Source organism: Corvus brachyrhynchos, unplaced genomic scaffold (genome assembly GCF_000691975.1).
Source record: "Corvus brachyrhynchos isolate BGI_N302 unplaced genomic scaffold, ASM69197v1 scaffold136, whole genome shotgun sequence".
NCBI lineage: Eukaryota > Metazoa > Chordata > Aves > Passeriformes > Corvidae > Corvus > Corvus brachyrhynchos.
Window position 1 is genome coordinate 9045466 of NW_008239080.1, and position 13522 is coordinate 9058987.

The 13522-nt window shown below is 38.2% G+C and overlaps 1 protein-coding gene across 1 annotated transcript in view; it reads left to right on the top strand.

Moving 5' to 3' along the window:
- CSMD1 (CUB and Sushi multiple domains 1) overlaps positions 1-13522 on the top strand; it is a 1107925-nt gene that overhangs the window by 945256 nt on the left and 149147 nt on the right. The window contains exons 34-36 of the mRNA XM_017739215.1: positions 5275-5478; positions 6586-6710; positions 7323-7419. Coding sequence (XP_017594704.1) covers positions 5275-5478; positions 6586-6710; positions 7323-7419 — 426 coding nt within the window. The remainder of the gene's footprint in view (positions 1-5274; positions 5479-6585; positions 6711-7322; positions 7420-13522) is intronic.

Below are 13522 nucleotides of genomic sequence, written 5' to 3' on the forward strand. Positions count from 1 at the left end.
ATAGAAAATGGAATGCCTCTGTGATACAGCTTGAGAAGTCTAGGTTGACAACACTATAGGCAAAAGCTAAAAGGAAGGCTCGAGAGGGAAAAAAGTTATTGCTTGCTTATTTCACATTCTGGTTTGAACAACCATCAGATAGGGGCTTTAGCTTCTGATTCAGATTTAATGGCTTTTGTGATGCCACTTTCTAAAAAACTTCTTTTTATCTGGGTATGTCATCTATGCCTTCATTTCTTTTCTCAGGTCATCACTTTTCCTTGTATTTAATGCAATAGGTAAAGAATGTCTGTAATGAGACTGAAGGAATATCCAGTCTTCCAAAATATTAGGGTCAGGTATGTTGATATATGCTAAGAACAATCATGTGTAAGAAGACTGGGATTTTTTTTTCAGGCTTTTTTATGCTCGTCTTCCTGCTATGACATCATCTAAGAAACAAGAGCCTATATTTTTGTATAACTCAGGCTGCAGCAGTACAGAGTTTCTTCCTTAAAAAGTAAACCTATCATCCAAAAATTTATGGGGTTTTAATATTTGTCTTTTTTACTTGCTATACAAATGTGTGAGCTATTTTATTAGGTCAACTGAGATTTTAAAGAGGATAATTAAGAAAGTTAGCATACTAGGATGAGGAAGAGAAAGGGAAATAAGAATAAAAGAAGATTGTGCTTTTAATAATCAGGTTGATCTAATTTGTGGCAAAAATAAAATGCACAACCACACATTGGCTGCTAAATGTAATTAGAGAGCAGAAATAAGACTGCTTGTATGTGCTACCATGACACGTTATGTCCTGCTTTAAAACAGACATCCTGGAGGGATGATTGATGCCCTAAGCCTGTCAGTGGTTGAGGGATTTGAAAAATGCCCTTAATTATATGTTTTAACTTTAACTCAGTCCTGAATTGGAAAGCCAGTTGGACTAGATGATTGTTGTAGGTCTCTTCCAACTGAAATAATCTTGGAGGCATTTCAGCTGAGCGGTCAACTGTGTCACATTTTAGAGAAACAGACCTATTTTCCTAACTTTTTATACATGTATGAAACTACTACATTTTTGCAGAGACTATTTAAACCCCATTTTAAACAGTGTGGAACTACCTCACTTTATTGTTATCTATAGCTTGCATTGCATCTATTCTTAAGGCTGTTCTTTTTAAAACAGAGGGAGGATTAAAAAAAAATAGTACCACATAGAGTGATGTGCATCTTTGGCATTTCTTATCTCACTGTAACCATTAACAGAGTATTAGGAAAACTTCTGAAAAACTGAGCACAATGTCAATTTTAAATGTCATTGAGTCTTGCTGGTAATAGATTAATTTGATACACTGTAGCTGTGGATGTTTCTGGCTGTCATGGCTGATCTCAGTAAAATATCGGCTTTTAGTCTGAAAAAGTATTTCTGCTATGTGAACTAATTTAAGAGTGCTAGTAAACTGCCCTTACATTTACTATCATGTCAGAGATACCTTGCTCACAAGAAAATAACTTTCGTAAAGTAATATTATAATGAAACCAGATGATCTGACATCCTTTGTTGAGAGGTGCTAAAAGGTCTAGTTACACCAAAAATGTATGGATTGCTAGTGCATGTATGCAAATTTCCTGACGCTGTTACTGAAAGTTGTAGGATGTTCTTCAATGACTGTTAAAAAGTGTCCTTTGCCTGCACAGCTGTTGTAGGGATTCTCCAGACATGGATGCTAGGCGAGGGTTAGAGAAACTGAAAGGATTTCTTTTTCTATAGCTTCCTCCCCTTTGAGAAATTGAGTGAAAAAATACATAGGGAAAGGTGGCAGAAGGCTGAGCAAGAGTTTCACGCCATGAATAGAAAATATTCCAGGAGTGACGCTGAAATTTTCAGTCGGGGCATGTATTCTCTTAGGTAAGGCAGATAAGCTTTATACATGTGAGAAGCTCAAAGTTTAACTAGCAGGTGGCTGAGGTGGTGACCTGTATGGGAGGAGGCTGTGAGCTACCATGTCCTTCTCACAAACAGCATCCTGTGAAGCTGGTATAAGCAACCTCTCACATGCCAAAACTCCCACTATTCAGAGGACCATGTGGTGCCTGTTCTCAAAAAATATATGAGAGAGTGACTGCTTTGGGGCAGAGATGCTTCTGGATATGTGCTGCTAGAGATGCTGCTGGAGGGATTGTTGGAGGCACTCTTAGAAAGAGGCCCTCCCTGACAAAGGGACTTTGGCCTGTGGGTAACACCTGCTGGAGTGAGAACAGCTCAGAGGGGTTGGCAGCCTGTGAAAGTCCTATTCTGCAGTAGGGAACATCTTTGAGCAGCTGTAGCCCATGTTTGATCCACACTGGAGGAGAAACATTCAGAAACAGAGTGATATGAAAACCTGAAGAAGCAAAAAGGAGGAGAAAGATAAGTAATGCTAAGTACATTGCAGGGGGAAAGCAAAAAGTGAGCACATACCTCAGCCTCATGTGTTGTCTCTCACCTCATTGATACGACAGAGATGGACACAAGGAAGTTGAGAAAAAGAAGGGGAGGATAGGTGTTCGAAGTTGAGCCTGGTGAGAATGAAGTAAAACTGTTTAATTAACTTGTTTGATTGTTTGTGTCCTCTTTCTTTTTAATTCCTGAATCAGTGATCAGAAGTTTGTGTAAAATTGGTAATAAGTTAATCATAATTAAGTATTAATTCCCTGAATCAAGACTGGTTTGTCCACAACAATGTACTGAACCCTTTGCTGTCACATAATTGTGAATTATTTATCTCATGGCAAAAACACCTGTTTGAACAAGTAGTCCTGATCAGGGGATGGATTAAGGCCTAATTACATGGCAGAAGCTGTAGTTCCAGGCATATGACACTCAATCATGCGACTGGATGTGTAAGCAGCCATCATCACCTAGGCAGTTGTAAAGTCATCACTTATTCCAGTGTAATCATTATACAATAATGTGGAAAGAAAGATTAAATAATGCTTGTGCAGAAGACACTTGGGTAGAGAAAAGGCTATTAATCACAATAAAAGACCAGAAAAGAGCAAGCTGGGTCAGCTGAAGTGACCTGGCAGATTGCAGCTGGCCTGCAGGTTATGGTCAGGAAGAACTGTGACTGTGTGAAATCCTGGAACTATGATTTCTTCATTATCCTTCCACAAGTGCAGAACAGTTTCTTCCCATGGTTAGAATTGCATGCATGAACAAGTTTCATAGGGCATCTGTGTGATGCTGAGGTCCTGTGGAGCACTTAATCACAAATTCCTATTTATTTGAGCAAAGCCACATATATAAAGTTTGCTGAAAGGTAAGTTGTTTGTTTAAACTGTATAAGGTGTTTAACCTTATAACCTAGAAAAAACTTAATAAAATGTATTTGCTTTTCTTTTGCTGTATTGTGCATTTCCCCAGGAGTATGCTAGTTTATCTCTGACCATTCTTTAAATCCTGAATACATTTTAAAACTTTCTTAAGCTTTCAAGGTGAAAATCTTCTGCAACTATCCAACCTACTGATTTAGAAGAAAAATACATGTTATTGTATCTGTCTGAACTTGTCTGATGAATCAACTCACTGCATATTAGTAAAAAAGAGAATGTATTTTTCTGTTATTGCTAGTATCAATTATTTCTAAATCTTCTTTGCAAAAGCTTTTCTCTACATTCAGTAAACCTTGTGCAAACTTAGCTGTTATATCTGGTAGCAACTCTGAAAACTGGTAGAACATAATGTAATCATAAATGAGAACTTTTAATGTTCTGATAAAATGTGTTGAGTGTTTAATGCTAGATTTAAGAATAGATTGATTTCAATTAGTGTTCCATATCCAGTTTGTTTTGAAATGTTAGTTTTTAGAGTATTTACAAGTACTTAAAACTTAAATAATAATGATTCTGAATAGAGCAAATGACAGTATAAGAAATAGGATGAGCATGAAGTTATCAATATGAAAATAAGTATAGGCTTCATACACCTTGTCTTTTACTTAGTGACCAGGGTAGCTGAACAAGTGTGGGGGGTGTGTGTACACTTGTGCACATGAACAGATAGAAATACCACTCTTCACTCTAACAGACCAGAAAAGGAATTTAAACATAATGCTGTAAAATACAACTAAATATGACTGTGATTCTGTGTACATTAGTAAGCCAGAAGCATCATGCTTGAAAATTTGACAGGAATAAAGTGTAACACCCACCTTCTTTCCCCCTCCCTGCCTCCCCAACTCCCAGTGCCATTTTATATCTTTGTTACTGAAGGGCTAAATGGCAGGCAGTATTCATGGTGTTACTTGTTCATATTTGGATGCAGTGATGCTCTAAAACTAATTCTTGAACAAACCAAGCTGATCAAACAAAGCTTTTGAACATGCCACTCACACAGAAAAAATGCATATATTTAATGAGATTATTTTTAATGTACCTTTATTATACTGTGAAACATAGATGATATTGCACACAAATTATACCTGTCATTTTCTATATAAATATTTTTAGGGTTTTTTTTAAATTGGCAGTTACTAGCTAACTGCAAAATGAAATGTAGTAAGAACAAGTTTGATATACAAACAACATGCACAATACCAACAGTCAATAGGTATAAAAAATACCTGTTATTGAGAAGTGTTTATAAATAATGAAGACAAAGGGAAAACTATTCCATGGGCTTCTAATGAATGTTATTATTTTGCTCTTTATATGTTGCTTACAGTCTTTTAACTGTTCTTGAATCACATCAGGTTTATGTATTCCCAGACGTTATTGGTAAAAATAATTGTTGTCAACAGCAAACACTGAAATAGCCTGGAGGGTGTATTTTTATCACTTTATATTCTCCAATATGATAAATAAAATATTTGTAAGATATTATGTTGTCTTTGTATCTGATTAGCTACACCACAATATATTTTTGGCCTTCTAATGAGAAAGTTTGAGTGAGAAGCCAAAGACCCCATATTTATTGAGTGAAGTAGGTGGTAGATATAGGATCCTGTCATTGAAGAAGGCCGCAGAAACACCCACCGATCTTCTCATGTCTAAAGCCATGCATCCAAAGTCAAATGGTCTCCAAGCTGCCATGGCACTTACATAACTGTACACAGTCACAGCCCAAAACCATATTCTAGCTAACAGCCATTAAAGCATTAGTCCATTCTTAGAGAATACAGGAGCAGAGCAAGTAACATGAATTAAGCTGTGTCCTACAAGAAACAATCAACATTTATATTGGTCTGGGGTTTTTTTATTATGACTGTCATTTGTATTCATGACTTTTTTATTTTTTCTCTCTTTATACAGCTGTTCCACGCACAAGTGATACACAGTGTAGCTCAGTTCCAGAACCTAGATATGGAAGGAGAATTGGCTCTGAGTTTTCAGCAGGCTCTGTTGTTCGATTTGAGTGTAGTCCTGGCTATCTGCTACAAGGCTCTAAAGCTATCCGATGTCAGTCTGTACCGAATGCCTTAGCTCAGTGGAATGACACAGTACCAAGCTGTGTAGGTAAGAAATTACATTTAAGTTGTCTGTTATGTCACACGTCTCTGAATTAGGATTCAGGAACTGTTTCAGAAAATAGTATTTAACCCATATATTCACTCTCCTTCGATTAATGTCAGTCATGCCCAATTTAAAAGAGCAGTTTTCCATATCAAGAAATAATTGAGTACCAGCTGGCTCATAGGCAGTATAGTGTTTCATATAATGACTTAGATTATATGAACAAGTGTGATGCACATTTTCTTGAACATTTATTATTTTCATGACATATCTACAGTCTGAAATACAGGACAGAATTAAATTCTCCAGAAGTGTCTTTACCTGTTTTATTACACAGTACTCGTCGTGTATTTCTATCACACATAGCATAATGATTTCTTTTTTCAAGCAGAAGCATAATGTACATTGAATAATGATAACATTGTTAAGTATAACTAATTTTCTTTAGTCTGTCAATAGACCTGCACTGAAATAATGTTTTCCAAAATTTTTTTTGTAAATATTGAAATGTTTACCTTCTCCAAATTTGGATTTGTAGCCAAAAGTCATTGCTATTCCTAGGAGTTTACTCTAGAATTAATTAGAGTGTTCTAAAAATAAATGTAGGTATTCTATTTTCTGTGTATTCTGTTTTTTGTGTTTTATTTTGTTCTGTTTCCTTGAACCTTAAAGAAGCAAGTGTGTAACAGTAAAGATATTTAACATACTACACCGCTTTATCGGCTAGATTCAATATTGGAACTGTCTTAGGCTGTGGGTAAATTCACATCATTTCTGTCAGTCATGATTGTATTTAATGTTATGTCTTTGTAGTTTGTTGTTACTCCGAGGTAAGACATGATTAGGCTGTGTTGCTGGGCTGTTCTAGGATGCACACATGAAGTTAATTTCTGAATTGTTTATTCAGGCAGTTTGTATCTTATGCTTGGTATCACTCATATTTTAGATAAGAAGCTTTCTAAGTTCAGACGATTGCTTCTTGTCTATGTGTTTATGCTACAAAACCAAATTATTTTATAATGATCTTGATCTTAGTAAAATTATTACTGCTTCTCTGTTCTTTAAAGAGATTTAAGTTGTGTAATAATTTTTGATAATACTTTCTTTCAGTGCCATGCAGTGGGAATTTTACTGAGCGCAGAGGTACTATTCTTTCACCAGGTTACCCTGAACCTTATGGTAACAGCTTGAATTGTGTGTGGAAAATCATAGTGACTGAGGGATCAGGTATTCAGGCAAGTCTGTATTCTGTCAAGCATGGAATATTAAGTACTTTGTTTGTTTATTTCTCTAGAAATTTCATAAATTAGTAACCCTATAATTGGGGGGCGGAGTACTTGAAACATTAGTGCTTTGGTTTTCTCATTATTGTTCTTTGGTTAGCTTTATTTTATGTTACTTTATTTTCACATGGGGGTACGAATGAGAAATGATTAACAAGGAGTTTTCTGTTTTAATTGTGTAGTTTATTGAAAGCAGGTCCTGATCCATCAATCTGATATGCAAATACCAACTCTTTCTGTCTGCTAGGATATTACGGAGGCCCTTGAGAGTTCTGCAGCTATCTTGATTATCTGCTCACTTACACTTCGAGTAATCATTTAAAATTATGCAACACGTGCAAAATTCTTTTTACTTACTTAGTGTCATATTTTCTAAGAGTTAACACAATTTAAAGAGTGAATAATCATGTTTTATTTAGATTTTTTTCACTGAGGTATCTTTTGTTTGGATCTATTATTTTTATTTTCTTTGGTACGTGTTCTCTTTTTATTTTGTTGGTTTTAGAACATTTAAAAGTGTGTATGGCTTGTTGGCCTAAAAAGTTCTGTGGTCCTGTTTTACAGATCCAGGTCATCAGCTTTGCCACTGAACATAATTGGGACTCCCTTGAAATATATGATGGTGGAGATATGACAGCACCACGTCTTGGGAGCTTTTCAGGTTAGGATATGCCATGATTTAAAGATACAATTTTATATATAGATATGTATGTGAGAGAATATGTCTTTATTTGCTCACACATATAGACAAGGACTATGTATTCCATCATTTCTGATACCATTATGAAATGTTCTTGGTTTTGGGAGGAGACTTCAGGTGGTGTAAACATGTCAATATTCAAATTCAAAGAGATTTTCAGAAGAAAATATGACACTAAAATGTTTAACTTTTATTAGTGGAATTTAGTTGAAAATACTTTCCAAAAAATCCTTTCTTTTATCTTTCCTACCCCTCCCATGGAGGAGATACAGTGATATAAATTGGTACTGACATTCAAGGAGCTTCCTTTTATAGCTTTGACTTAACTTATCCTTATTAGCCTCCCTTTCTCATGAAAAAGATGAAGCATTCAATATTCATCCAAACTCACCCGACCTCACAGAACAAACCAAATTAATACAACTGGGATATAACAAAAACAGATAATTAGTTTTTTAAAATGTACATCAAGCACATACACTTTTTCTCCTTTTATATGAGACAATTTTTTATAGAAAAAGTGTGTTCTGCAAACCAAACCAAGAGAAAGGGATGAAGTCATGAATAATTACCCAGACTCATGATTACTGATCTGATTCTGGTGTAGCTAAAGCAGGTGGATTTTTGCCTCTCTGATGATTTCACAGACTTTAAAAGTATAGATGTATATTGGATTAGTAAGGAAATAAAAAATGAACTGAAAAACTTATTGATGGACACAGTGCCATAAGGTGTGGCATATCCCTTTGGTCAGTTAGGGTCAGCTGTCCTGGCCGTGTCCCCTCCCAGATTTTTGGCTACTCCCAGCCTCCTCACTAGTGAGACAGTGTGAGAAGGCCCTGATGCTGTATAAGTGCTGCTCAGCAATACCTGAAACAACCCTGTGTTATCAATATGGTTTTGGTCACAAAACCAAAACACAGCACCATGCCAGCTACAGGGATTAACTCTATCCCAGCCATACCAAGAGATTATAACATTTTATATTAAATGCTAATAACAAGGCTGTATGTTAAATTGGCAATAAGGAAAATTAAACTATGAAAATTAATCAACTTTTGGAAGTGAATTATGTGGCATATATATTGGATCCATTGGATAAAGAACAGATGAAATGATGCATTTAACAATATTCTATTCAACAATACTAAAGACTCAAAACATTTCCTTATTCCAAAAAATAAGTGTGTCATTTTGCTTTAGCTTAAAAGCCTTCCTGCTTTCCAGGGAAACTGAAAAAAAATTTTTATATTAGAAATATTTAATTGGAGATAAACTAGTGTGGATTTATTGTGGATTTGTCTCGTGTATAATGAACATCAGACCTAAAATGAATAATTATTTTCTGCATGGGAAAGAATATGTAAAAAGGACATGAAATTTTCTGTTCTCAAAATGGAACCAATAATGTGACATTGAAACTGAATTCCAGGCATGATTTCATAAGTGGTAAAATTTCTCTTTTACTAAATTATGTATGAAACCCTTGTCTTCTGATTCACTCTCTGTGGATTCCTCTGTCTTCTAAATATACATTCAAGAGGTAAAAGTCTACAATTACTAAGAACTGACTAAACTGTGCTAACTATGTCACAGAGTTGACTTGGAAAGGTGAATTCACTGAGTCTGTTTGGTTTTGGCGAGTCTGTTTCTTTTTGGCGATTCTGTAACTACTTCCAAAATTCCTGGATGACTGAGATTACCTGTTTGAGCTCATTGTGTGCTCAGTGCAACCCTCTTTATATAGCATTAGCTGCATGATGTGTAAAGCAGATCATTCCTTTGAACACATACACGCATATATATGTGTTTATAGAGAGAGAATAAAAATACAGTAGTCATTGAGGTTGACATCTAGAGAATCTACTCTTATGATGGGAGATAAATTTAGAAAGAAATTAGGTAAGAATGTGATCCATGCTCTATGTTTGTGCTAATCCAAGAAATGCTAAAAATGACCATTGATCTCCATTCTTGGTCTGGAAATTTCTTAGATAGGCACAAAGACTATCACACATTCACTGTAGTGTTCCCCTCTAGAATGAGATACCTTACTCTTTGTTGCCATTGGTGATAGTTGAAAGGGACACAATCTTCTGTAACAATACTGTAATGGAACATTTAAGTAGAAAACCTGTCAGTCCTCATTCCTTTTTAAGGCTTTAGGGGAGGCATGCATGCATTTACTGCCTTCTAGGAGAATTGCCAATTTTCCAGACTACAGATTCTTAATCAAAAGTTTAAGGAGTCTGTAAGACTCCAGTAGACTAACATGGTATCTGTCTACATGAGCATTAGACATTTACCATGGAGATATCTACACTTAAGCTATCATCAATGATACCTGCTCCTGCCCTCTGAGTACCATTTCTGTCTATTGACAGTAAAGGAAGTCCCAAACAATTAGGACACTACGTCTGGTTACCACCTGAAACATATCTTCCATGCTTCATATACCTAATCCCAGGAAAGGCAGAGGTTAGCAAGTGAACAATAGAATTCCAGTTAGATCATAGAATCACAAAATCATAGAATCACAATAGAACAATCCAGGCTGGAAAGGACCTCACAAGATCAGTAGTTCAACCTTTTGTAAGAAGGGGAACCTAGATGATATTGTCCAGCACTGTCCAGCTGCATCTGCAAAACTTCTAGTGATGGTGACTCTACCATGTCCCTTGGGTGGTTGCCGCAGGGCATGGTTGTTCCCACTGTAAAAATACTCTTTCTAATGTTAAGATGAAACATTCCCCAGTGCATCTTGGACCTCTTGCCCCTTGTCTTCTCCTTGCGGCTCCCATTGAAGTGAGGAGCCCTTTAAATACTGGAATACTGTGATGAGGTCCCCTGTGAGCCTTCTCTTCTACAGAAAGAAGAGACCTAACTTCTTCAGTCTTTTCTCACAGGGTAGATTCTCCACCCTTTGATCGTCTTCATGCTCCTCCTTTGGACCCTCTCCAGTGTGTCCTTGTCTTTCTTGCATTGCGGGGACCAGAATGGGGCACAATACTCCACATATGGCCTGACAGGTGCTGAGAAGAGCGACATGATCATTTCTCTATCTCTTCTAGTAATGCCCCTCTGGATGCAGCTCAGGAACCTATTTGCCTTCTTTGCTGCAGCAGTGCACTGCTGACTCATGTTCAGCGTGTCCACTGCAACAGTACCAGGTCCTTTCAGCAAGGTTGCTCCCCAGTCACACAAATCCTAGCCTGTAGCAGGCTCTTTTGCTTATTTTAACACACACACAGGGCTTTGCACTTGTCTCTGTAAAAGTTCATACTGTTTTTGCTAGTCTACTCTTTCAGTCTCTCCAGGTTGCTCTTGACATGTCGGCCCCTCCACTCAGTTTAGTGTCACCAGCAAACTTGGCAAGGGTGCTTTCAATCACACTACCCAAATAATTTCTGAACATGTTGAAGCAGTGTGGGGACCAGTGTCAGTCACTGGGGGTTCCATTTGTGACAAATAGCCAGCCTGAATGATGTCATTGAACATGGCAGTCATGAGAATTAAAAACCAGCCTCATTTATTTCCCACAGTACAATAGGATCTAACTTTTCCTCTTATTGAATACACCCTTTAAGGAAGTAAAAGACTGGTGTTAAATGTTACCAGATCCTACAAAGGAACATAACTGCCAGGTCAGTTTTGTTCATTAAAGAGTATAATAGTCATTATGAGCCAACATCCTCATTCTTACAGGACACCTTAAACATCCTGAAATGTATTTCGAATTCTATATGGATACTGTTGAGGAGAACAGTTGGTGCCAGTAGCTGTGTGAGCAGCTGCAGTTCAAGCTGCTCATGGAGCTCTGGCTGGTACAGCCTGAGGCAAGAGGCCTTGAACTGCCAACACCTTGCACAACAAAGGGCCCAGGGACCTGTGGCTCAGGTTGGTGAGAGGACACTCAGAGACACAAAGAGGAGCTGAGGACTTGGGAGGAAGAGACTTTTGTGAGTGGTGAGACTATGAAGGTAGTATAAAAGCCCAGCAATTTCTTAGTTGGGATTCTCCTTGGAAGCACCAGCTTGAGTGGTTTCGGTGTAACTGCACTGTGAATAAATGGCTTTATGGAACGAGATATCCAAGACTCTGCTGCAGGAATAGGTGTGGAAACCTGGTCTGACTGTGCGAGTGGAGTGTGCAGGGAGTGAGACAGGGACCCACTGGATCACTGGAGCCGGCCGTTGTTGTTACGATCCGGTTTAAACTCAGAAAAGCAAAGAAGTCTCTGTGCATAAACTGGAAAGAACTTAGAAGGTTCAAAATATTCCCAGAAACGAGATTAAAACCAAATGAGGTTAGATGTTGATGCCAAAAAATGGATGTATTTTATTTAATAGCAAAAGAGGCAAAGAGAAGGGAAGAGAAAAGAAAGAGAGAAAGAAATGGAAAAAAGAAGTGTGTATGGGGGGTGGGGGAGGACAGGGATAGGTGACAGGGGTTAGATGGAAGCATATCACCCATCCGAGGGTCCCAACGATGTCTCGTTGCTCTCCTCCATCTGGTCTGCTGGTGGTGAGGGTCCCCTGTCGCCACTGTGGCCATGCCACCACACGCCACACACCAGAGAGTACAGAATCCCGTGGATTAATATACGCTTTGGGCCAGGTGGGAACGCCCACGTGTCTCTCTTGCAGGGGCTGGCTTGACACTGTCCCTTGCAACACTGAGGGTCTGTTGCACCATCTCTGGTGCTCTGGTGCAGGGTCTGGGGACCCCGTTGAGGGGGGCCCCTGTGATGGGCCATGTCACCCCTTCTGCTGTGGATAAGCTTCCCCCACAGTGAGGACCCCTCAGCTGGGCTCCTCTGCACAGTGGAGGATGGGCAGTCACTGCACCTCTGACCAGAGGCATTTCCAACACACACCCAAAGCCTCTCCTCCCCCTCCCCTTTGGTGGAGGGTCTGTGTGAGCCTGGCAGCTGATAGCCCTGGGGCTGTGGTCCTCATCTTGGAGGTGTTAAGCCTGTGCTTTGTGACTGTCCCCAGCCCTGAGTTGTTACTTTATCTTATCTTCATCAGCAAGCAGTGTAAGGCCTCAGTCAGGGCCCCATTCAGGGTGCAGTAGTTTTCTCTGCAGCTTTTGTAATACAGTTTTAGAAGTCCTTTAAGAAAATGTTTAAGTCATAAATCATAATATTTCAGTCTCTGACAGCTGTGAAGGGGCTTAGGTCCCTGCAGGGAAAGTCTCTGGTGGTGGGAGTGTGACCACCCTGTCTGGATGGTCAGACTGGGAGATTTCCTTAACAGATACTATGAAAAGTCCTTCTTCCTGGAAGATGCTTCACTGTTTTCTGTACACCAGTACATCACACAGTATGTGTGTGAGTGCTCTGTACTGTCTGAATTTCGATACTTAGAGTTTCCATGTCAGACAGTAAACACCTTCCATAAGGGCCAGCTTGTCATCTTTCAGCTCCTCTGTTCATATTAAGATTTTATTTAATTCAGTTTTAGATTAAAAGCATTTACCAGTTCCTAGTTTAGATTGTAGACTTAGGAAGATAATTCTTTTCAGCATTTCTTTTTAAGCCCAAGTTTCAGGCTCATAGCTAGGCTGCTCACAGTTACTATAGAAACAGAAAATGCCCCACAGGAAATGAGAATATTTCTCATGCATCCACCATTGAAGTTCATTAGCTACTTGATACTGTCTTTGAGGGTAATCATAGAAAATGATGTAATTTTTTAGCCTCAGTAGATCTTCCAGCTTTAGACAGTAGAATATGAGTTACATGGTATCATGTGGTAATAAAATCAGTGTTTGTCAGACTTAGTAATTCCAGTGGCAAAGAATGTATCCAGGGTTAGTGATAAGCTTGTTGTGTAGCACACACAGTTTTATTATAAATATTTGAATTAGGAAAAGCTAATGTCTTTTTTTAAAAAATGTATTGTACCTGCTTCTTCATTTTCTGTCATATCCTCTGAATTAGCATAAGTGGTTGAAATATTATTTTGGAAAGAAGATGTGGAGTACACAGAAAAAATCTGGACTGCTTTGTTCTGTACTGCTGGTTTTACAGAAATGTGGGGAAACAGGCAAATGGCAGTTG